The sequence below is a fragment of the Corythoichthys intestinalis genome, chromosome 14, assembly GCF_030265065.1.
Source record: "Corythoichthys intestinalis isolate RoL2023-P3 chromosome 14, ASM3026506v1, whole genome shotgun sequence".
Taxonomy (NCBI): Eukaryota; Metazoa; Chordata; class Actinopteri; order Syngnathiformes; family Syngnathidae; genus Corythoichthys; species Corythoichthys intestinalis.
Genome location: NC_080408.1, coordinates 5,900,964 through 5,926,269, shown reverse-complemented (window position 1 = coordinate 5,926,269; position 25,306 = coordinate 5,900,964). Strand labels below are relative to the sequence as shown.

The window sequence follows — 25,306 nt, the reverse complement described above, 5'->3', positions numbered from 1 at the left end:
TCTGTCATAGAACCAACAAACATTTGTACATTTCTTTGTAAATTTAACCAATAAAACTTTTGACCCTCAACATAAAGTGTATTTAGTTTAGGCCTGCAGCTATCGATTATTTTAGTAGTTGATTAATCGATGAACTAGTTCGAATAATCGAGTAATCGGATAAGGAACATAAAAAAATAAAATACCGGACCTGAGCCTCAAACGGTATAAAAAATAAATGAGGATATATGCACAACAAAAGAACAATTGGCTAACTTACATAGCAAAAGTCTGCTAGTTTAAATGACGTTTTTTTTACAGTGGTCTTAACAAATAGTTCAAACACATATTTCCACAAAAAACGGCTAAATATAACTTTGAACTAAATTACGAATGCATTAAAAAAATATTAGCTCAAACAAAAACTTAGCCTATGTTGGTTTTAACAGGGAGCAACTGAATTCAGCTATATGAAATGAGGCAGACTAGAGGGCAGTGTATCCACCCAAATCAATAAAACTAAATGCAAAAACTTTCAAAACAAACCATCACAACGCCACTTTAATTAAACGAATACTCGAGGCAGCAAAATTTAATTCGAATATTTTTTTTGTAATCGAATACTCGAGTTAATCGATTAATCGTTGCAGAACTAATTATTTAAATCAAGATCCATCAAATAGTTTCCGAGATATGGGCATTTAGAATGGGGTCAACCATTTCGGAACACCCTGTACGACTGTTCAATGGCCACAGCTATTTTCTGTATGTGCTTGCTTTATTCTGTATCATTACTGCCATCATAAATTCTTAAATGTTTCATTGGCATAAGAGCATTATAGCTTTAATGTGGTTGTGTCTGTGTGGGGAGGTTGTTTTCCGAGATTTCCAGGTTTGCGGTGAATCAGTAACAGGCACACTTTTGCAAAATAGACAATGTTTATTGATTAGAAAATGCAGAATAAATGAGATTTATTGATTACAATCCCACAAGAGCAAGCAAACACACATCAAAAACAAGAACAAATGGCAACGATGACGCTAGATTTGATTTTGTCAATTCCAGAATCCCCGCGTTACCGCTACAGCAAAACAAAATGTCCCCTAGAAATGAAAATCGCTTACCGTGACAAATGAGTGGGGAGCCAACAAACTCCGGCAAGGCGGCAAAGGAACAAAGCCAGGTGATCCGTACGTGAAGTCCGCCAGCGGGTCACGTACGGATCGCCTGGCTTTGTTACTTCGACGCCTTACCGGAGCGTTGGCTCCCGCTCATTTGTCACGGTAAGCGATTTTCATTGCTAAAGGAACACCTGGTTGTGCTGTAACGGTTTCGCGGAGATTCTGGGATTGACAAACTCAAATCTAGCGTCATCGTTGCCATTTGTTATGCTTGTTTTTGATACTTGTTTGCTTGCTCTTGTGGGATTATAATCAATAAATCTCATCTATTCTGCATTTTCTAATCAATAAACATTGTCTATTTTGTAAAAGTGTGCCTGTTACTGATTCACCGTGAACCTGGAAATTTCGGAAAACAGGGGTGCATGTGTGCGTGCAGATATTAAAAAAAGATGCTCTGGGGAAAAAAAAACCTGACACCTTGAAGTAAACACTTGTGTTGAGTAATTATGTCACAGCAGCCATTAACAATAAATTGTCTGTTTGAAGTGTACTGTTCAAGTTGTGAGTCATTTGTGTTACAATGACATGTTTGCACAGTCGTCGTGTTGCTTTTTATAATGTTGTACATTGTTCAAGTCAAACGAGCTGCTGTAAATGCTCATACTTGAATTCTAATTGTTTACAATAACTTTTTATATACTTAATGTTTAGACTGCATGTACAATTGTTAAATTGAAAGTTGGTAAATAAATCAACGAGAAACGGTTCATTTGTATTTCATGCAGTGATTCAGATTCTCAAATTATATAACAGTCCACTTGGGCGAATTTATCGACATTTATCGTTATAGAGGTAAATCTGCTCAATTTACGAACTTAAGGCCATATCGCCCAACCCTAATACAGAGCCCCTCAAGATATAAAAGAGGTGTCATTAAACGAGTTGTCAGTCGACATATCACAAATGTTCTGAAAATACTTTATAAATGTTGAAAAGTTACCTAGTTACCTGGTTTAACACCACACAACCACCTGGCGATGGAAATGTTTTATTCTTTGTATAATAAATCTATGTAAATACTTTATTCTTTGTATAATAAATCTATGTAAATACAAGTTTCACTAAAAAAATCCAATTTTCTACAATATTGTAATTTATTGAGGTGCACCTGTATACCATTCATACTAATGCTTTGAATGCTTAAAATGAATTAGTTCACTTTGGGTGAGTACATTCTCTATTCAAAACCTCGATCCACCAAAACCCTATTTCCAGTCAAATCTCATATGTCATAGAATTTGTCACATGGACCCTAAATACAAGTAAGAGGCAGCTTGCATTGGATTCGTAGGCATCCTCCTCGGCGTGTATGTGACATTTACGCTCACGGTCTCAGTCCACTTTAGTGTACTCACAAGTACAGATCCAAAAAAAAAAAAAACACAGAGCATATTGCACTTTGATACACGTGACAAGAACGTGTATACACGTTCCTCCTCTCTTACGGCCAGTGTGTTTGTTTGCCTTGTTTGGCAAAATATAAATTCAGCACTCACTCTTCCTTGAACCCTAAAGGAAGCATAACATCCAGGAATCCTTTTGAATTCTTAATTTTTCCCTCACCTTTACCGAGAGGTGTAGCCCATCTCGTGCAGCTTCCTCAGGAGAATCTGAGTAAGGTCAAAAGTGGTGAAGCTGATTCCCACCGCGATAGGCCCTTTGACCCAGTTCATACTGAGGCCTTTATAGAGTCCTCGGATAACACCTTCCTCGGCGACAATTTCCCTCATGGTTCCCGAGATGGTGCCGTAAGTGTGACCCGTGACCCCCGCCGTCTGCATCCGCCGACGTACCACGTCCAAAGGGTAGGACGCCGACTGACCAATGAGGCCGGCGCAGGCCCCGAAGGCTAGCCGTTCGTACGAGTAGGGTTGTGGGCGCCCGCTTCTCTCTGCGTCGCAGGGGAGCGCACGTATGTTATCACGTAAAAGCAGTGTTTACACTAACAAAACTAGGAATGTACCGATCCGATCAAATGAAATCGGGCCAATCGCACCATTTTTCAGAGGATCGGAATCAGGTATAAAGAAACGGGTTTTTAATTTTTAAAAATTCATTAAGTTTTTCTGCTCCATGCACGTAAGCTTCATGCTAATAAGCTACAATTGTTCTCTTTTACTAAAATCGAGGGATGCCCCGATTTTTGCACTTCCGATCCGATACCGATATTGTTTTGCACTTCCGATCCGATACCGATACTGGCCGATACCGATACCGGCCTATCTGAGCATGTGTTAAAGTTTAAAGTTATTGAGCCTCCTTACTTAGTTGTCAGACTCATGTTGAAAAGGGTTTTAGTACTCTTTCTAGTACTTTCCAAAAAAATGGATCGGAAGTCTGGATCGCAATTTTTCCGTGTCGGCCGATCCGATACCGATGCGCATTTTTTTGCCCATATCGGGACATCTCTACTATAATCTGTTATTATAAACATACAGTAGTATGAAAAAGTATCTGAACTTTTTGGAATGTCTCACATTTCTGCATAAAATCACCATCAAATTTGATCTGATCTTTGTCAAAATCACACAGATGTAAAAACAGTGTCTGCTTTAACTAAAACCACCCAAACATTAAAGGTTTTCATATTTTAATGAGGATGGCATGCAAACAACGACAGAGGGGGGGGAAATAAGTAAGTGAACCCTCTGCCCAAGGAGACTTAAAGAGTAACTGAAACCAATTTTTACCAAACAATTTGAGTCAGGTGTGTTCTTAATCACTGATGAGTGGTTTACAGCTGCCCACTGCCCTGCCCACTATAAAACACACACCTGGTAAGAATTGTCTAGATGAGAAGCATTGTCTGATGTGCATCATGGCTTGGTCAAAACAGCTGTCTGAAGACCTGCGATCAAGGATCGTTGATTTGTATAAAGCTGGGAAAGAATACAAAACCATCTCTAAAAGTCTGGATGTGCATCAATCGACAGTCAGAGCAGTTGCCCACAAATGGAGAGAGCTTGGCATTGTTGCTTCTCTGCCAAGGAGTGGCCTTCCATCGAATATGACGCCAAGAGTTCACCGCAGAATACTCAGAGAGGTAAAAAAGAACCCTACAGTGTCTGTAAAGACCTACAGAGATCACTGGCACAGTCCAATATCTCTGTGCATACATCAACTATATGTAAAACAATGGCCAAGAATGGTGTTCATGGGAGGACTCCACGGAGGAAGCCACTGCTGTCAAAAATAACCTTGTTGCTCGTTTAACGTTCGCAAAAAGGCACTTGGACACTCCACAGAAGTTTTGGCAAAATATTTTGTGGACTGATGAAACCAAAGTTGAATTGTTTGGGAGCAGCACACAATGTCATGTGTGGAGGAAAAATGGAACAGCTCACCAACATCAACACCTCATCCCCACTGTGAAGCATGGTGAAGGGAGCATCATGATCTGGGGCTGTTTTGCTGCCCCAGGGCCTGGCCAACGTACAATCATTAATGGAAGAATGAATTCAAAGGTTTTGCAGGAAAACCTGAGGCCGTCTGTCAGACCGTTGAAGCTAAAAAGAGGATGGATGCTACAACAAGACAATGATCCAAAACAGAGAAGTAAATCAACTTCAGAATGGTTTTAGAAGAACAAAATACATGTTCTGGAGTGGCCAGACTTGAACCCTATTGAGGTGTTGTGGCATGACCTAAAGACAGCAATTCATGCCAGACATTGCAGGAATCTGACTGAACTCCAGCAGCTTTGTAGAGAAGAATGGGTCAAGATTAGTCCTGATCCATGTTCCAGACTGATCTGCAGCTACAGGAAGCATCTGGTTGAACTTATTGCTGCCAAAAGGGGGGCCACAAAATATTAAAATTGATGGTTCGCTTACTTATGTTTCTCCCCTCTGTCATTGTTTGTATGTTATCCTTATTAAAATATGAAAACCTATAAATGTTTGGGTGGTTTTAGTTAAAGCAGATACTGTTTTTTCATCTGTGATTCTGACAAAGATCAGGTCACATTTGATGGTGATTTTATGCAGACGTGAGAAATTCCAAAATGTTCAGATACTTTTTCATGCCACTGTCTATTCAAGGACTACAAGTCTTTCTATTCGTGGTTTCCCTTTAAAGGAGATGACATGAAAAATGTGGATGCGCCTCCATTTTGTGCAGGTGCACCTTCAGACAAATGTTAGGTGCACCAGTGCAACCAATGCAAAAAATAACTGTGGAGCCTTGGCAATATACTGTATATCACAATGTTAATTTTGTCCAATATCATTCAGGCCTATTTTTTTTTCTTACTTTTTAAGGGCTAAAAAGTACCAAAATAATCCAGAAACACAACGGCATATCCAGAAGATACAAAAATATATACATTATATACTTTGCAACACTCCCGGAAAAATTGGAAGAAGTAGTACCGTAAAAAGTACAGTACTGTAACACCACATCACCCAATGACCAATATTCATTTACATGCAATATTCTATGTGCAATACTTACTGCGTGCAATATTAACATGCAATATTCAATGCCTTCACTGCCTAACTGCTGCTACTTCACTTCCATTAACACATATTGTATGTGCAATATTATTAACGTGCAATATTCCAATGCCTTCACTGTCAACTGCTGCTACTTCACTTCGATTATTTGCACTGCCTGAACATAGGACTATCTCATACACATTTTATATTTATTTAGATTTTATACTTTTATACTTGCAAGTCACTTTTGAGATTTTTACTTGTCCTGTACTGCAAAGGGAGATGCTCCACAGTTTCATTGTACAACTGTATGGCAATAAAGTGCTATTCTATTTTATTCTATTCTATTTTATTCTATTCTATGTTGGGAACCTTTTGTTCAAAAGTAAAAAAAAAAAGTTTTTTTTTTTTGTTTGTATCGATTCAGGACTCCATATCGGCAGATTCTCAAAATGGGATGACTTGGACTCTGGTGCAAAAATATGTGATCGGGACATCCCTGAACTAAACTGAGTGTGCTCATATCATACCTGCATGAAGCTTTTTCAATGTCTCGTAGGTAAAGAAGCTGAGGCCCGCATAAGGGACTACACCCAGTATGGTGGGCGTAAAACCTCGATACAAGGTCTTCAGTCCTTCTTCCCGGGAGATCCGAACAAACACATGAAGGATGTTGCTGTACCTAAATATAGAGGGCATGAAAACAGAAATACATATTGAATCGTTCCAATGCCATAAAAACATATTAATTTCTTTAAGTGTAATTTGCCATATTTAGGAAGTGACCGGGTTTTTTTTTTTTAGGTTGGGGTGGGACCTTCTGGGCAGCTCACGATATGATACACACGATACAAGGCCGACGATAACGATGATCTCACAATATGGCGATACAACAATTATCGATCTATGGTTAGAGAATCATTCTATGATATCTAAAACAGTAAAACAAGCTCTTTTCATCCCTCTGCTGTGAATTGGAATGAGTTTATCACTAGTAGACGGCAGCCATAAAATAAAAAATGTACGTCAAATATGTTAAAATTAAAATGTAGTTATGTCTTACATTTCTTTTGGTGTGACAGCCATGCGCGCTCGCACCATGTCAAGAGGGTACGTTAACATGGCTGCAGTGGTGCCGGCCATTGACCCAGCCAGTAACCTTGGCAGTGGAGGGAGGACCCTGGGTCGGACATCAAAATATAAAATAATCACTCTTCTAATAACTTGATTTGTAATTAAAAAATGTTTTTAAATGTATGCAGAGATGAGGCTGACACTCACTTCCCCTGAAAGCCATAGTAGTCTCCCAAGAGCCTTTTGTACTGCTCGTGAGCACAGAACTGGATGGCAGCATATGGGATGACTCGCACCATGGTGGCAGAGTTGCCCCTCCATAGACTGAAGAAGCCATCCTTAAGGTATGTGCGGTAGATTAACCTGTAGGCCTCCTGAAACGCATGCAAAGAGGATATTAGACAACTTTTCTGCACTTGGAACTTGACCACAGTGAACATACTTGATCAAATCCAACTTACTTTTGCTGAGAATCTAGCTGAAGACACTGAAAAAAAGAAATAGTTCCATCTCAATTATTTGTGAATACTGAAACGATGGATATAAAATGCAGTGGCTCTTTGACATGACTCAAAACCTCTCTCCGAGTTTTATTTGACCACTGAAAATGGGAGATATGATCCTTTTAATTTCATATTTGGAAATATGTTTTGGTAACACTTTATAATAACTATCCGTTTACTAGTTAATAGAGCATTAGTAAACTGTTGATAAATGATTTATTGTTGATTTGTGAAGTATTTGTTAACAGTTTGTTAAGCATTTACAGGGTGTTCCAATATGGTTGACCCCATTCTAAATGCCAATGCTAGTTGACATTTGAAGGTCATAAGTTTTATTGGTTAAACCTACAAAGAAAAGTACAAATATTTGTTGGTTCTATGGCAGATTTTCATAAATGTGCAACAAGAGCGCTGCCTGCAAAATGCCTTTTCTTTTGAAGTGAACGGCATTTCTTAACCTGAAAAGATAGAAATGCCAAACGTTACACACAAAAACTTGAAACGTTCCTACACAAACTGTGTTTCAGGTTAAGAACACCCTGTAAATGCTTAACAAACTGTTAACAAATAGTTCACAAATCAACAATAAATCATTTATAAACCGTTTACTAATGATCTATTAACTAGTAAAACGGATAGTTATTATAAATTGTTACCTATGTTTTTCTTCACTAGAGGGCACTCATGCTCTTTGGATGAATGATGCTTCGTTTCTGTATCGATTTTTTTTCTTTCTTACGCAATGATTTTATTGTTTAATTTCTTTGGCTAAAAGTGCCTATGACACAAAAAAGCATGTTTATTTCATATTACACGCGGTATTTTATGCTCCTGAATGAAATGGACCGCTTGGATTTGTGTGAAAGCGATCGATATATTTAGGGCTGCAGCTATCGAATATTTTAGTAGTTGATTAATCGATAGACTAGTTAGTTCGAATAATCGAGTAATCGGATAAGAAACATTAAAAATTAAAATACCTGAGCTGAGCCTCAAACAGTATAAATCTATTTTAAAAAATGAGGATCTATGTAAAACAAAAGAACAATTGGCTAATTTACATAGAAAAAGTCCGCTAGCTTAAATGCTACAAAATGCTTAAGTTTTTTTTACAATGCTCTAAACAAATGGTATATTGGTATGTTTGGCACATGGTATATAAAATGGTATGTTTATATATCTATAAACTAAATTATGAATGCATTAAAAAACATTAGCTCAAACAAAAACTTAACTTACGTTGGTCTTAACAGTGAGCAGTTGGATTCAGCCATGTGAAAAGAGGCAGACCAGAGGGCAGTGTATCCACCCTAATCAATAAAACTAAATGCAAACACTTTCAAAATAAACCATTACAACGCCACTTTAATTAAACGAATACTTGTGGCAACAAAATTTAATTCGAATTCGAATATTCGAGTTAATCGATTAATCGTTGCGGCATTAATATTTATTCAGTTTTTTTTTTTAATCCCGCGCTAGGAAAATGAGGGACTTCCGGCCACGGTCTCGGATTGAGGAAGAAGGCGAATGTGACATCAGTGGACTAAACATCTCACAATACAGCCATCAGCCATTACTATCGTATGCAGAAGGACCGCGAATTCAGCTGATTTTGCGGATTTATTGGTTTATTTTTTGCGTTACGCCAGCCCAATGTGCTGCAGGCATTTGTTGCTACACCAGGGAGAGTGGTGTGAAGCTTTTTGGATTTACAAAAGATCCTGCAGAATGGGCAAGTCCGACAGTCAAGAGACCATTGGACCGATGACAAAGTGAGTACGTGTTTGGTTATGTCAAATACTTGGAAGTTGGATCCTGGCAAACATTTTGATAAGGAGGTGGCTTAAATTTTGTGGGTGACAACGGCTTGGCGCAGACCATGGCTGCCAGCCGATGAGCGTCCGTGCTCGGGCAGCCAGGTGCTCTCCTCTCCGGTTCTCGATTGTGTCCAGACTTCCACCCCTCTCTACCCTCTTCGTGTGCCCGCAGAGAGAGCGCTATCTTCGGCTTGGGCTCGGCGAGCCCCCCGCTCTCGTCTCGGTTCTCGATTGACTCCAGACTTACAGCCCCCTAGGTCCTCTTCGTGTGCTCGCTGAGTGATCGCTATCTTCAGTTTGGGCTCGGGAAGCCATGCGCTTCAACGTTGGCCAGTTTGTCCACTGAGAATGCGCCATTTTCAGTGTTTATTCCCCTCTGTGTCCCGGCGACAAGCACTGCCTTCCTGCTGGGACCGCAGCAGGACAAGGAGCCGAAACTTGCTCGCCGTCGGGGGCTAGCCGATCGGTGAAGACAATAAACCCCGCCAACATGTGTGACATGATTTGGGTTGGAAAAGCCGCTCGGTTCGGGTTAACATGTTGCCTAGCTTTCACGCCTCCTGTTTTGTTTACAGTCTTTCCTCAGTCTCCGAAGCCTGGGCTGGGAAATGACAAAAGCTGGGCTAACTCCGGTGGCATAAAATACGGTTCGGGAGGTTTAAGAAGTCGGCAGTTTTGACCATTATGCAGTCATTTTGCCCTGTCGTACTGAATAAATGCAGTTTTTATATTTTATATTCCATTCACCAAAAGACTTATTTGTCATGACTAGGCCTGAACGCTATTGGAAAAAACTATTGCTGCGATTTTTTGGGGTTTGCGATATATTGCGGTATTATATTGCGATATTGAAAAAAAAACTAAAATAAAATATATATATATATATTATATATATTTTTTTTTTTTAAGAAATTTTTACTAGATGACTTGAATAGCTTTTTGGAAAGACTTTGGATGACTCATCATGACCACAGTGTACAGTATTCCATCGTTTTTTGCGGTTAATAGGGACCACAACCCGCAGCGATAAGTAAAAAAACGCGAGGTATATATATATATATTAATGAAGCAGAAAAAAGGTTTGTGGATTGGAAAAAAAAAAACTATCGCACGTCCTTGCGATGGGACTATCGCGCATGCGCACATCGCGGTGGCAATGTTTAAACGATATATTGTTCAGGCTTAGTCATGACCATACAATTTATTTACAATTGGGGGAAAATACTTAATATCCTTTAAAAATATTGTAGAGGGAGTAAAATAATGATGACATTTTGCTGCTCTCTGTTGCATTTTCCTCGTTCTGAATCTTCCTCCTCAATGGGCTGAATTCTAAAGCAGCTGAAATCATTACTCTGCCGACATCATCACCCAGCTGGAGGCACTAGAGCGCTATAATGACAGGCAGGGCTAAACGGCAGATTGAAAGACTCATTTCTCGTCATCAGCGCTTTGCCAAATTGTTGTACATAGTCGAATCGTCTCAAAATATGATTTTAATTCACATAATAATGCGATTTTTTTTTTATATCGTGTCACAGGCACTTTAACTCATTTGCTCCCAGAAACGTATAAATACGTTCTATTTTTAAATGCTTCATTGTCCCAAAAACGTATTTATACGCCTTGTGCTTTTTAAAAAAAAATTTATAAGAAGCATATATAGCTTCTGCTCTATCTGAGAAACAAAGAACAAAGCTCCAAACCCATTTTAAAGAAATAAAACTGGCCACTGGAGGGCAGTAGCGCATTTTGTAAGACCAGACAACCCGATTCAACAGCAATGAACGGCCGGGCAGCATGGTCGGAGGCTCGGAGCGCTGGTGGTATGATGCCAGGCGGCGCTCCAACCGCTGGACGACCGAGCAAAACGAGTGGGACCCCCAATGCAGCGGTTCGCCGAGCAGACCCCGCGGAAACGCAAAAATAATCCATCTTTTTGAGAAAGACAACGATGAGGGAAAAGTTTACACGGCTGACGTGGCGACAACGGCGTCATCTCGGTGACAAACCGTGATCTCTCAGTAGTCATGTGTGGATAAATTGTTACTTCGCTATCAAAAGCTCTATTTGTCTTGTTGTTCATGGTATTTTGTAAAAGAAAAATATTCAGATGTTTGGGGTAACTAATGCAAAAAATACAGTGTTTCCCACCAATGAACGAGACTGTGGCGGCCCGCCACAGTCTCGTTTGGGCCCGCCACAGTATACATACAAAATACACTTCCCTGTATTTGCCAGCAGATTGAATTTGGTGAGTAATGGTTTCAATCGTTTTCACATTTTGCGATATAAAAAAGTTACTGCCATTCGTTGCAGCTTGCGTTGAACACTGCCAGAGCTAGCCAAATCTCCCATGAAAAAAAATAGCTCCCGTTAAATTGGCGTCAAGCTTGTGTATTTAGCGGTAATATAAACGAAGAAACACACTGCTGAGTCAAATTAAGCGGCATGCTCTCGGATGGAGGGGGGCGCCTCGTATCGCTCCCGACGTCCACCTGAGACGCGTTATTTTTGGCTGGGACTTGAGCTGACGGCCGGTGTCGGCACAACACCAGCCCGACGAGTGGTGGGAATGACTCTTGCTTCTTAAAGCTTTTCAGAAATACAGGGATCCCTCGTTTTTCGCGGTTAATGGGGACCAGAACCCGCCACAATGAGTGAAAACCGCGAAGTAGCGCCCCCCCCCACACACACACACACACATTTTTTTGTGCGTGTTCAATGTATTTATTCAGATTTTACATTGGAAAAAAGATACATATATATGACGTTTTTTCACTTTTTTCACCAACGTATCATTTATAAATGGTTTTCAAGCACTTCAAAATGTAAGAATTATGATAAGTTTTAAACATGTTACTGCCCCACCGAATTATTTTTAAACAAGAATAAAGTAGTAAGAAAATGCTTGGCTTTATTAAATGCTTCATAGTGAGTCTACTCAAACCCTCTCAGGCTTTGTTAAACGGTAATTGATACATGTGCAAAGTTTTTCTTTTTATATATATATTTTTTGTTTGAAGCAACTTATTTGATTGAATAATAAAGACACAAATATCCTAGCCAAAATGTGGCCCAAACGCAAAACAACATTACTTCAATGGAAAAATTTGTTTCAATCAAGAAAAATAGTTTTCAAATGCTTTTTTTGTCTCAAATTTATTTTTGCAATCAAAAAGATTTTTTTTTATTGAAGTGACTTTTGGGGGATTAAAAGTATATACTGTATTTTGATTGAAGCAACTTTGTTTTTGATAGAAGTAACTTTGTTTTTTGATTGAATAATAAAAACACAAATCTACCTCAATCGTTATTGAGAGAGAAAGAAATTAAGAAAGCTTTAAAACTAAAAGCCACCGGGGAGTCTGTTTTTTTTTTTTTTTTTTTTTTTTTTTAATATTTATATTTCATTACATAGACATGCCTCGTAGGGAAAGGAGATTGAGGGATAAAAAAAGGAGTTGGATGAGGCTGCTAAAGGCAGTGGATACCTCATCAGCTGGGTGTATAGCAGACCTGGTAAGAACAAGTTTGCGAGGATAGTCGGGTATTAAATACAATTATAAACACAATTACAATGTTATTTTTCTATAAGATTTTATGTCATTGCTTTATTAATCATGAGGTGCTAGAGTTGTTAAGTATGGATAATAATGAAATAGTTTTGAGAAAACTGTGCTGTTGGTGGCTCAGTGACCATCTGATGTGGTTTGTTCTCAGATGAACAAGTTGAGGAAGGAAGTTTTGATGCAGAGGTTGAAGGAAGAAAAGAGGCAGACTGACTGAGTCACAGCCAGAAAGTCTTGATGACAGTTTTGATTTCTATTCACTGTTGCCCCCTCCCAATTAAAGTACAGTGCTGCTCAAAAGTTTGTGAACCCCCTCAACATTTTGGAATTTTCTATTATTTCAACCTGATTTCCTAATCAATCAATTCAGTAGGTTTTTTTTTGTTTTTTTAACAGTTGTGTTGTCGAGACTAAATTAAAAAGAGTTTTCATCAACTGATGTAGGTGCAAAATTGAACTGTTTGGTCACAACCAAAACCGCCATGTCTGGCGAAAAGTCAACACTGCATACCACCAAAAGAACCTTCTCCCAACAGTGAAGCATGGAGGTGGGAATGTCAAGATCTGGGCTTGCTTTTCATTCTCAGGACCTGGACAACTCCACATAGTCCAGGGAATCATGAATTCTGAGGAATATTGTCAAATCCTAGAACATAACCTGACGCCATCTGTTTTGAAGTTAAAGCTTGGCAGAAGGTGGATCATGCAACATGATAATGATCCAAAGCATTCCAGCAATACAACCAAGGAATGGCTGAAAAAGAAGAAGATTTGTGTTCTGGACTGGCCCAGTCAAAGTCCTGACCTAAATCCCATTGAAATGCTGTGGCGGGACCTGAAGCGAGCAGTTCATGCCAGACGCCCATCAAACCTCTCTCAACTGACTGCGTTCTGCAAGGAAGAATGGGCAAAAATCCCCCAAAGTAGATGTGAGAGGCTGATTAGTCACTACAGAAACCGTTTGGTTGAGGTAATCTCTGCAAAAGGAGGCGCGATATCCTATTAACTGAAGGGGTTCACATACTTTTGCACACATGATATCTGAGTTTTTCTTAAATCAACCACTTTTGTTAAATAAAGAATGACAATATAACTATTTCTTTTTTTTCAGTCCATTATTTGGAATGTCAGTATTGTGGATTTGGGTATAACTTAACATTTAATAAGGTTATTTTAGTTTTTTTTACAAAAAATCTGACCATCGCTGTGGGGTTCACAAACTTTCGAGCAGCACTGTATGTCACAGTCGCAGCCAATTATTATCTAAAGCTGGTTAAAATTGAAGTTATGTTGTTTTAAAGTGTATTAAATACTTGTTCATGTGCCCCTTTTGATCTACAAGCACCCGCCCCTCCACCGGTCTCTGCACGGCCCTGCTGAAACGCAGTGTGGGTCGACAGAGCTCAATATTTTGTTGGGGTGTACAGTGTACTGGAACATATTTCCTCCACACCCTTCTCACCTTTTTAATCCCTGACCCATTTTCATGCCTGGCTATGAGTCTGGCCACCATTCAGCAGAAAAAAATTTCCAGGGCGGAGCCAGCCACAGCAAATAGACAGCGGAGCGGACCAATCAGCGAAGGGCTGACGCGACGTCGGTAAAGCAACTAGTAACTAGCGAGAGACATTTCAACATATTCAACATGGCTAGCGCGAGACAGACTGTTGGCTTTAGCGACTCGATGTGTTTTTGGTCATGTAAAACCGAATTTACTGCGGATTGGAACATATTGCTGCTGAGTCTGGTGTACCAGGCTACGGGACTACTGTCTGCTGCATTCTGCTGTATTTGGTGCGATCCGGCGACACCGCATACAGCAATTTATATTACATTCAGTGGTCTCAAAATGCCCTAAAGAGATACACCAGGCTTGAAAATGTACACACACACACCCTACCCCGAGGGTCAGAGACCCTCCCACCACAGTCTCCTAAAATCCTGTGGGAAACACTGAAATAGCTTTGTTAAAGTTTTGTTTGAAGTGTTTGAGTTTACGAAAAGCTAATTTTCTCAGTTTTTTCATCAGAAATTGGAAAATTGCTCAAACTTAGCTATTTTCTAATGCTGATTTCTAAAGAATGGAAAAAGATAACTTTTTTCCTGCTGAATGAAGAGAGTTTAATCTATCTTTTGGTGGGTTCCATGTTTATCTAGCAATAGAACAGAATTTTCTGTGGGCGTTGCAAAATCAGTCAAAATCCAGAAAAACGGCCGGGCCTCGCTCTGGTGAAAATGGCTGGGAGTGAATGAGTTAATGTGATTATGTAAGAGGTTGTAGTAAAGTATAATATTAACAGTTCTTATAGATAAAAAGAGAAACAAATACCGTTGTCTAAATAAAAAATTTTAAAAATTAAACATCATAAGCACTTACTCACAATGTTACTCATTATTTTCGTATTCTTTAAACCGAATACTTTTTTTTCCTTGTACTTGACTACATTTTTTGGAAGACAAGTACTACTTTTACTTGAATAATATTATTTTGAAGTAATGCTACTCTTACTTGTAAAATTTTTGGCTACACTGCCCACCTGTTAAAAGGGTTATAGGTCAAATTAATAGTGGAAAAAAGTTTTGAAAGGGTTTCTCTCTGAGCTTTTTATTTTATATCCACTAAAGCTAAAAAAACAAGATGTATATGAGCTACTCAATCCCCTATTAATCTAAATATAACAAACAGTTTTCATATTTAGACCTTCCCAGCATCCATCTTGCCTTGAAAGATGATTTTAGTCCTGTCCAATGGAGCGACAGCTGTTTTGGCCACAGCTCCCGCCAAAGCCCCCGAGAAGAGCGAGTTGATGACAGAGCGGGTCTGCTTCAGGCCCTGTACAGAAGGGAAAGGGTCAATTTAGAGTTCACTCAAGTACCTGCTGGGTATGTCAACTACGTTGTGTTTGGATTGTGAAACATTGTTTAAATAGAAGTTGGCCTAATAACATCCACTGTAATGGGCCAGCTGACAAAATCTGTCACCCAATGGTAGTTTTTGTCATTAGTTTACAGTCAATGAAGAATTTCTAAAAAGTAAAAAGTAAGCATATAATCATGACATAGCTCACTTCAGACTGCTTGGAAGCCCGAGGCAGCACTTCTCCCTGGTTGAGTGCTGCATGTTGATCGTGGACTCCACTCCCCATGCCCGAGGACTATGCACCCTTGCCTCGGAACGCACTCATGAATCACACCACCAGAGGGCAATATCTCTGGGGGCTGAAGAGGATGGGTCAGATGAAACAATTAGGCGTTGTTCAGACTAGGAGCCAAAATTGATTTGAGAAACTGGATGGTTCTTTTGTAGTCTGAACAGTCACAAAGCACTGCAATCAGATTTTTACGACATGAATTTGACCACATACGGGAGGTAATTTCATATCAGATATGGACAAGATGCATTTCAGTCTGAACAGCTCAGATGGGTTTTGACTCTGGGTGTGAAAATATATTGAAAAAGTTATATTGTGATACTTTATAGCCGAAAACGTTATCGATACACTCCCAACAAGAATTGATACAGTGTTGTTTTTGTCAACAATGGCGATAACGAAAATATTTCGTCAACGAACATTTTTTTCATGACCATGATGAGCTTAAAAAGGTGTCTTGGGAGACTAAAAAATAACTAGATGGATGCCACGAGATGAAAATTTGCCATTGTTTCCGTCATAAATTCACAATGTGTGATATTTTTGTATCGTATGTGTGGTTAGCATGCATCTTAGCATTGTTTGGTCGTGTCACTCATGTGACATGCTGCGCCTCCCCTCGACCCAAACCCCATACACAGGCTTAAGCGTGTGTCCATTACAGGCTCCTTTTGTGAAACACGGGTCAGGTGCTGCTTGGTAAGTTTTGTTTTCTTATCTTGGCTAGATATGTCATGTTGCTTTAGGCTTTATAGGTCTGTGCTGAGTGATCATCACACACGAATCTAACTTGTAGTGTTAGCATAGCGTTCGCGTTAGCATTAGCATTTCGCAGGGTGACTGTGTACGTGTCTTCTTAAACTCTTGGAAAACTTTTTACATACAGTTTGTGGTATCCAGGTGGCAGGAAGCTGGGAGGTTGAGGGGATCGCTCCCCTTGCCCGCCCCGGCCACCGCGGCCCTGCCGACGCTTCCGCACCCCCGGCTGGACCCCGCAAACCCTTTGGCGACTTCCCCCGATGGCGTCCTCTGTAAGTTAGGCAATTGTTCTTTTGTTCTACATAGATCATAATTTATTTATTTTTTTTATACAGTTTGATGCTTAGCCCAGGTATTTTAATTTTTCATGTTCCTTATCCAATTACTCAATTATTCGAACTAACTAGTTAATCGATTAATCGACTACTTAAATAATCGATAGCTGCAGCCCTAATAGGTAAAACGCTTGGTGTAAAGAAATCAACTGTGGGAGCAATTATTAGAAAATGGAAAACATACAAGACCACTGATAATCTCCCTCGATCTGGGGCTCCATGCAAGATCTCACAAAGTGGCGTCAAAATGATAACAAGAACGGTGAGCTAAAAATCCCAGAACCACACGGGGGGACCAAGTGAATGACCTACAAAGAGCTGGGACCACAGTAACAAAGGCTACTATCAGTAACACAATGCGCCGCCAGGGACTCAAATCCCGCACTGCCAGAGGTGTCCCCCTGCTGAAGTAAGTACACTTTCAGGACGGTCTGCAGTTCGCTAGAGAGCATTTGGATGATCCAGAAGAGGACTGGGAGAATGTGTTATGATCAGATGAAACCAAAATAGAACTTTCATGTAGAAACACAGGTTCTCGTGTTTGGAGGAGAAAGAATACTGAATAACATCCGAAGAACACCACACCCAATGTGAACCATGGGGGAGGAAACATCATGCTTTGGGACTGTTTTTCTGCAATGGGACCAGGACGACCTGTCTGTGTAAAGGAAAGAATGAATGGGCCATGTATCGGGAGATTTTGAGTGAAAATCTCCTTCCATCAGCAAGGGCATTGAAGATGACACGTGGCTGGGTATTTCAGCATGACAATGATCCCAAACACACAGCCAGGGCAACAAAGGAATGGCTTCGTAAGAAATATTTCAAGGTCTTGGAGTGGCCTAGCCAGTCTCCAGATCTCAACCCCATAGAAAATCTGTGGAGGGAGTTGAAAGTCCGTGTTGCCCAACGACAGCCCCAAAACATCACTGCACTGGAGGAGATATGCATGGAGGAATGGGCCAAAATACCAGCAACAGTGTGTGAAAAGCTTGTGAAGAGTTACAGAAAACGTTTGGCCTCCATTATTGCCAACAAAGGGTACATAACAAAGTATTGAGATGAACTTTTGGTATTGACCAAATACTTATTTTCCACCATGATTTGCAAATAAATTCTTTAAAAATCAAACAATGTGATTTTCTGGTTTTTTTTCCCCCACATTCTGTCTCTCATGGTTGAGGTTTACCCATGTTGACAATTACAGGCCTAATATTTTCAAGTAGGAGAACTTGCACAATTAGTGGTTGACTAAATACTTATTTGCCCCACTGTATATAGCGCATTTATCTACAAAGTCATATCGATTCTTGGTGAGAATAAATCGATAACCTTTTGGGCTACAAAAGAGTGTTGGCTAACAAACAAACAGCTGTAGTCTGCAGTTAACCACTTACCTGTGAATGAGGAATGGGGTTCGTCATGTACTTTTTTCCATTTCCGTTTGTCTACACCTAATTCTTGGGTAGTGAATGATCACTCCCAGTTAAAATTGAAATGGATGTCAAAAAAGTTAAGAAAGCAAATATTTTGTTCTAGTTTAGAATGCCTCACTAATGTGCCCTTGTTACGTTTAGCCCCCTGGCAACAAGATCCTGAGCAAACTTGCAACCGAAAATATCTCCTGAAGAACTGCACTGTTGACTTGTAGGTGAAAGGTGTCGGGTGGACCGCCTCCGAGAGAACAACAAACATGCCGCTTCTTTCTCACGTACCAGGTTACACTTTCACTCCAGTCATGAGTTGCATGAGAGAACAGTACCTCCCTGAAGTTGCCCCCCCATCAGACGCATATTTAAATAAAAATGATGTCAATCGTTTTGCTGTAAAAAGTTTCCTTGTGTGCTGCTATCGTTTTTAAGACTTTGACAACTCTTTTATTGGTTACTCTGAAGTCAACCAACCTGCCATTTTGATCAAAAATAGCTAAAAATTGTGTCAATATTTTAGTGCTGCAACGATTAACTCAAGTAATTTGGTAAGAAAAAAGTTTCGAATCAAATTTTGCTGCTTCGAGTATTCGTTTGAGCGGTGTTGTATTGGGTTGTTTTGAAAGTGTTTGCATTATTGATTTGGCTGGATACACTGCCCTCTAGTGGCGACGGTGAAAATGACATACCTCATTTAACATGGCTGAATCCAGCTACTCTCTGTTAAGACCAACATTAGGTAAGTTTTTATTTGAGCTAATATGATTTTTTTGTGCATTTGTAATTTAGTTTCTATGTATATTTAGCCGTTTTTTGAGGGAATATGTGTTTGAACGATTTGTTAAGAGCTTTGCCGGCAAAAAAAAAGTTTTATAGCATTTAAGCTATGCAAATGAGCCAATTGTTCTTTTGTTGTACTGTACTTAGATCCTCATTTATTTATTCTTTTAATACTGTTTGAGGCTAAGCTCAGGTATTTCAATTTAATTGAACCTTTACACTCTGCATTGTACATTCGCCGGCGTCCCATTGATTTATGTGGGCCATAACGTCTGTTGTACTCGTTATAAAGAAAAAATTTGGGGCCAGTACATAGAGGAATAGTATCTCATTCATTCAACACCAGATGGCAGCACTGTCGCATGGTAACTAAATGATTTTTCTTGAGCTGACTTGAAGTTAGTGGGTTGAAGTTCACGTCAGTAGCCGCCATTTTGCATCGCCGATGTTTCATGTCACGCTTCTGCTGGAATGACCAATATTTCTCACAATTACATTGACAAAATGTCATCACAAAAAGGCAGGGGTAGAAGAAGGTGTAGAACACCAGTAGAATAGACTTCGGCCTTTAGCAGGCGAGGAGAACAGTGGCGCCTCCAGAAATTTTTCCTAGGGGTGGCCAGATGGGGCCATTTAAAATCTTGGGGTGGCCAAAACTAAAAGCCATAATTTCCGGTTTTCATTATATTATTGTAGTAAAAAGGCCAGGGGAAAACTATCAGAAAGACTTAAGGACACGGCTACTGATATACTTTGGTGTATTGTGTAATATTTGATGTTACTAATGATTTAATGTGCATAGTCCATAACTGTCCAGTCAACATTTTGAGTTCCACAACAATTCTGTTTTATTGTGTTATGTATATATTAGGCATAAGGTGTACATTTAACTAGGGCTGTCAAACGATTAAATTTTTTAATCGAGTTAATCACAGCTTAAAAATTAATTAATTGTAATTAATCGCAATTCAAACCATCTCTAAAATATGCCATATTTTTCTGTAAATTATTGTTGGAATGGAAAGATAAGACAAGACGGATATATACATTCAACATACTGTACATAAGTACTGTATTTGTTTATTATAACAATAAATCCACAAGATGGCATTAACATTATTAACATTCTTTCTGTGAAAGGGATCCACGGGTAGAAAGACTTGTAATTCTTAAAGGATAAATGTGAGTTTGTATATTGTGACTAAATATTGCCATCTAGTGTATTTGTTGAGCTTTCAGAACATGATACTGTAGCGACTTAACTGTTCTGCCCAAATGCATAATGGGAAGTGGGGCAACCATGACTGTGTGTGGTGGCTGCAAATGCTATATCTTCTCTGCGTTGGGTACAATACAGGGTGTTAAGAAAAAGATCAACTCCTGTCATTCTTCCCCACGTCGCTTTCCACAATATTTATAGTTGCTGTGTGAGAGATGACAAAGCTTTTGCCAATTAAAAGCACAGCCCCAATGAATGCTTGTATCTACTCCACTCACTTGACACTGCCTCTTATCTCTGTATATAAGTAAAATGGCGCCATTGTAGGCTGTTTGCGGCAATGTGTGAATGAGTCGTACCGCGAATGCGTTAATTGCGATAAACATTTTCACGTGATTAATTTTTTAAAATTACTGCCTGTTAACGCGATAAATTTGACAGCCCTACATTTAACAAAACAAAATAAATGCTTTCATTTGGGATGAAATGCAGAACTGATGCTACAACAATCTAACGATATACTGGCAAGCGGGGTGGCCAGTGGGGTGGCCAACCAGTTTATAGGGGTGGCCGTGGCCACCCCTGGCCACCCCCTGGTGGCGCCACTGGAGGAGAAGCAGTGAATTACACAGCGTCTGAATATGAGTCCTCAGAAATGGGGATGGATTCGGAGGAAGAGGATATGATCAACAATGGCATGGATTTCTTCCAAGAAGGTAATAAAACGGAGAAATATAGTCATTTAACATGAACAGACCCCTCTCAGATGTAAAAGATGAGGTTTCATTTCATTGAAATAAATAAAAAATGCTAGTTTTCACGTTTCATGACAATACCGTCTATTACAAAATATTGTCAAAAACTGCAATTTTTGTCATGTAAATGACTCCGTGCTCATTTGCAGCTCAATGTGCAATATGTCAAATTAAAACTAGGATGTTAAATTTTTATGACTTGACTCAGGTGACTCGGACTCGCATGCAAAAAATATGCTAATGGGACATCCCTAATTCTAATGTAAGATTTTAGAGGCGACCTTTTTGTTTTTAAACAGTGACACCCTTTTAAAACGATATATACTGTAGATTTTTGGCGGGAGCACATCGATAAACCTTTGGGCGACAAAGTATCGCGATATATCACTTTTTCGATATATTGTCACTAGAGGTGGGAATCTTTGGGCACCTAACGATTCGATTACGATTACGATTCAGAGACTCCGATTCGATTATAAATCGATTATTGATGCCCCCCGCCCCCCATTTAAAAAAAAAAAAAAAAAAGTTTTGTATATTTGTTCCAAAATTGTTCAAAAATCCTCTCAGGCTAAATAAACCAAACTACTATTTTAGTATCAAGTTACCAGTTAAAAACAGTAAATAAAATACTCAAGTCTCCATTCTGTATCAGCAGCTTTAAACTTGCCTGGCACGGCCAGACTGTTCTCCCTGTATTTTTCAAACACTGAGAGAAAAGTCTGGGAACCAGCCCAGATGGTGAATAGGAGACGAGAATATGTTCCAGTCCATGGTGAGATCAGTTTTAAATTGCCAAAAACACATCTACACGAGTCATTGACAACAGTCTGTCTCGCGCTAGCCATGTTGAATAAACTCCACTCTCCTCGTATGTTTACTTCCGCGTGCAAGTCCCTCGTACTGCCCTCGTCGTTTTACTAACTTCACGTCTGCCCGTCGCTGATTGGTCCACTCCGCTGTCTGTTTGCTGTGGCTTGCTCCGCCCTGGAAATTGTATCCGCTGAATGGTGGCCAGACTCAATAGCTGGAACAGCGGTGAGTCTGGTGTACCAGGCAAGCTTTAAACTACATTCAATTAATTTAATGTTGTGAATCAACCGTTAAAGTTCTTAAAATTGCGCCCGTTATTCCATAATTTCCCTCACGTCTACTTTCGACATGTGAAAGTTTTAAAACTGTTTCATCATTTCAAGATAGATTCAAGTCAAGATTTTGCCGATTTAGAGGTATTTCAGATCAAAAGTAATTAGGTTCTCTATAACAGAGCCTTCTCGAGAAGTCTACTGCTTTAAGATGGCGCCTGTTTACTAGCGCGGGAAAGTCTGTCATTTCACATGTAGTCTAGATATATGTAATAACTACCATAGCCGTATGTTGCTGTATGTTTGTAGCAACTACCAACTGGGCGCAGTATGTAGCGGCTGACGGCCGCATTCACGTATTATTGTTTTTTTTTTTACCTAGCGGCATTAGCTGCACATGATATTTACTCTCGGTCCGTTCCTCATTGCGTCCCGAAGACCGCGCTGACTGCGTTTTATTTCCGCTTTACCTGGTATAATTCAATAATCGGAATTTGGATGTTTGTGATTTTAGCAATCATGATGTAGCTGAAGATATTTACTGTTCTTTGATTACACCAGTTTATATGTTACAATATTACCAATAAATTAATGTTATTTTAAAAATTTAGTTTTATTTTTGTTTCATATTGCAAGCTATGTACAACGTTGTAAGATTAGTCACCAATTTGTAAGGACATACGTCACTATTTGTAAGATTGCCAGCGGCCACGGGTTGAAAGGGTATGTTTTTGTTTGTCTTATGGATTTTACGATGAACTACCACTTGTGACCTCAGTCAGAAATAATATTTCAGTGCACTGATGTAGTAATGTACGGGTAATGACGCCACTGTTCAGGCTAAATTTACGTTGAAGAAGCGTTCCCCCCCCCCGTAATTTCTTTCTGCAGCCATGTCTGTATCTACTGTAGAAACCGCTATGCAGCAAAGGGATAAATTGGGTTCAAGTGACTCATTCCCACTTCTGCTTTTGTCCCTGTCATGAATTTACAACAAAAAGTAGCGTGATAACCTTACACCAACCAAGTGCATAAGATAGGTTCTAGAACACTTTAATTAACTCGAATAATTCGATTAGAAAAAAAGCTTCGAATTAAAATGTTGCTGCTTCGAGCGTTCGTTTAATTAAAGTGGCGTTGTAATGGTTTGTTTTGAAAGTGTTTGCATTTAGTTGTATTGATTTGAGTGGATACACTGCCCTCTAGTGGCAACAGTGAATTTGACATAACTCGTTTAACATTGCGGAATTTAGCTGCTCCCTGTTAAGACCAAAACAAGGTAAGTTTTTGTTTGAGCTAATGTTTTTTAATGCATTAGTAATTTAGTTTATTGTAGTGGTGCCCAATAATTATCGGTCCGATAATTATCGGTCCGATAATAGGAATTATGATGTCATTCCAATAAATCCGATAACTATGTTATCGGGCCCATAAATATTTTTGGCACGGTGTCGGATTGGGATATGTGCGTTTGTTTCTACTCCTGTTTTGTTACTGTTCTAGAGGCCGTATTTTTCCTTCAGTGAGTTATAAACCTTACTATGGCAATTAGCAAATGTTTGCATTTTACAGTGTTATGTTTACAAGTTCTTGAGAGGCCTTTTGGTTATCGGTAAGCTCGCTGTTCGATAATTGCCAAGTTAAGAAAGTTGTTTCATGGACCAAGATGACAAAAGTCTCCTCTCCTGTTGCACAATTTTTTTTATCTGCTGACAAAGCATACCACCTGTTGAGTTTATGTTAGTTTTAGATCAGTGCTCATTGTTCAGGGGAACACATCGCCAATGATATTGACTGATTGATTGACTGTGATTGACTCAAATTATATTTATTTGAAAAAAATAATACGGACACTTTGTGTTTTTTCATTATAATAATGTTCGTGTCATCATGAAAATTCTGGTCCTTTCAAAGGCAAATCTATGCTGAATCAAACACTAGTATTTTTGACCTATGGGTGTTCAAAAACTCAGGAGACTATACATTGAAAAATGTATATTATCGGTTATCGTATCGGTATCGGCCTTGAGGAGCAGGAAGTTATAGATATCGGTATCGGTTTCAAAAAAGGGATATCGTGCACCCCTAGTTTATAGGTATATTTAGTTACTTTTTTGTGGAAATATGTGTTTGAACCATTTGTTAAGAGCACTGTTAAAAAAAAAAAAAAAAAAAAAAAGCATTTTATAGCATTTAAACTAGCGGACTTTTGTTATGTAAGTTAGCCAATTGTTCTTTCGCTGTACTTACATCCTCATTTACATATCTTTTATACAGTTTGAGGCTCATCTCGGGTATTTTCATTTTTTATGTTCCTTATCTGATTACTCCATTATTCGAATTAACTAGTTCATCGAATAATCGACTACTAAAATAATCGATAGCTGCAGCCCTAGACACTTGTCACATAAGATATGTCATACCAAAACTATGAGTTTTATCTTTCAGTGGTAGCCAATCGAACAATTGTGCCAGTTTAAATACCATGAAAATCTGACAGTTCCTGGCAAAGACGAACCCTGCCGTGCTACAAGAACCTCCCTACTCACCTTGTGTGATATTTGACCCATTCCCAATCCCAACAGGGTCGTCAAGATGACGCTTATAACATCAAAAGCCATGATCTGTACAAATCTTTCTAGGAATGCATTATGAGAACGTGTTTTCAGACTCCAATTGGGTTACTGATCATGTTATTCTACTTATAAAAAGTATTTTTTTATGAATTTTACGACTCGCCACGATTACAACAAGTCCCTATGAGCCCTCAGACGTTAAAGCATCATGTTGTTCCTCTTTCATAATAACAAAATAATAACACGACGTCCACCCAGTGGCTTACCTGATTTGACAACGGCACAGCTTCCAATGAATTGCCCCGGTAGTACTTTCCAAGCCGAAAATAGTATATTTCTCGAAGCCTCCTTCCAGAAAGAAAGTTAGCCAAACATTTGGTTAGATAATGCTAGCTAGCCGTTAGCTCGCGGATACACAAAGGTTTACGTTCATGTTAAGCGCGGCAATTACAACGCGTTGGTCCTAACTTTATTAGAATAATGCGGATACTAACTTGTAAGTAGTTCTAACTTTCAGTCGTGCAGTAGTGACTTTGAGTAAGTGTCATCGTCCATGCTGCTGTTGCAGCTCCTCCTGTCACATACCCAAACAGCCCCCCTCCGACGGAGAGTTCTGACAAGCTCGAGCGCGAAGGCATTATGGGAA

At 39.4% G+C, this 25,306-nt stretch overlaps 1 protein-coding gene across 1 annotated transcript; it reads right to left on the bottom strand.

Annotated features, from left to right (window-relative positions):
* Positions 1 to 1,462: 1,462 nt before the first annotated feature.
* On the bottom strand, positions 1,463 to 25,260 carry slc25a42 (solute carrier family 25 member 42). Its single transcript, XM_057856978.1, has 9 exons — positions 25,155 to 25,260; positions 24,927 to 25,008; positions 15,638 to 15,788; positions 15,291 to 15,402; positions 7,136 to 7,161; positions 6,882 to 7,048; positions 6,664 to 6,780; positions 6,131 to 6,282; positions 1,463 to 3,055 (listed from the first exon to the last, which is right to left on the bottom strand). Exons 3-9 carry the CDS (start codon positions 15,713 to 15,715, stop codon positions 2,730 to 2,732), a joined length of 978 nt encoding a protein of 325 aa, XP_057712961.1. The 5' UTR covers positions 15,716 to 15,788; positions 24,927 to 25,008; positions 25,155 to 25,260; the 3' UTR covers positions 1,463 to 2,729.
* Between the last annotated feature and the right edge of the window lie 46 nt (positions 25,261 to 25,306).

Excerpts from the sequence above, each read along its gene's own strand:
- slc25a42 (XM_057856978.1), bottom strand. The coding sequence starts at position 15,715 with ATGGGGAGTGGAGTCCACGATCAACATGCAGCACTCAACCAGGGAGAA. Across the intron at positions 7,049-7,135 it reads CAGCTAGATTCTCAGCAAAA|GAGGCCTACAGGTTAATCTA; the intron begins GTAAGTTGGATT and ends CATGCGTTTCAG. Across the intron at positions 3,056-6,130 it reads ATTGAAAAAGCTTCATGCAG|AGAGAAGCGGGCGCCCACAA; the intron begins GTATGATATGAG and ends CCTGCGACGCAG.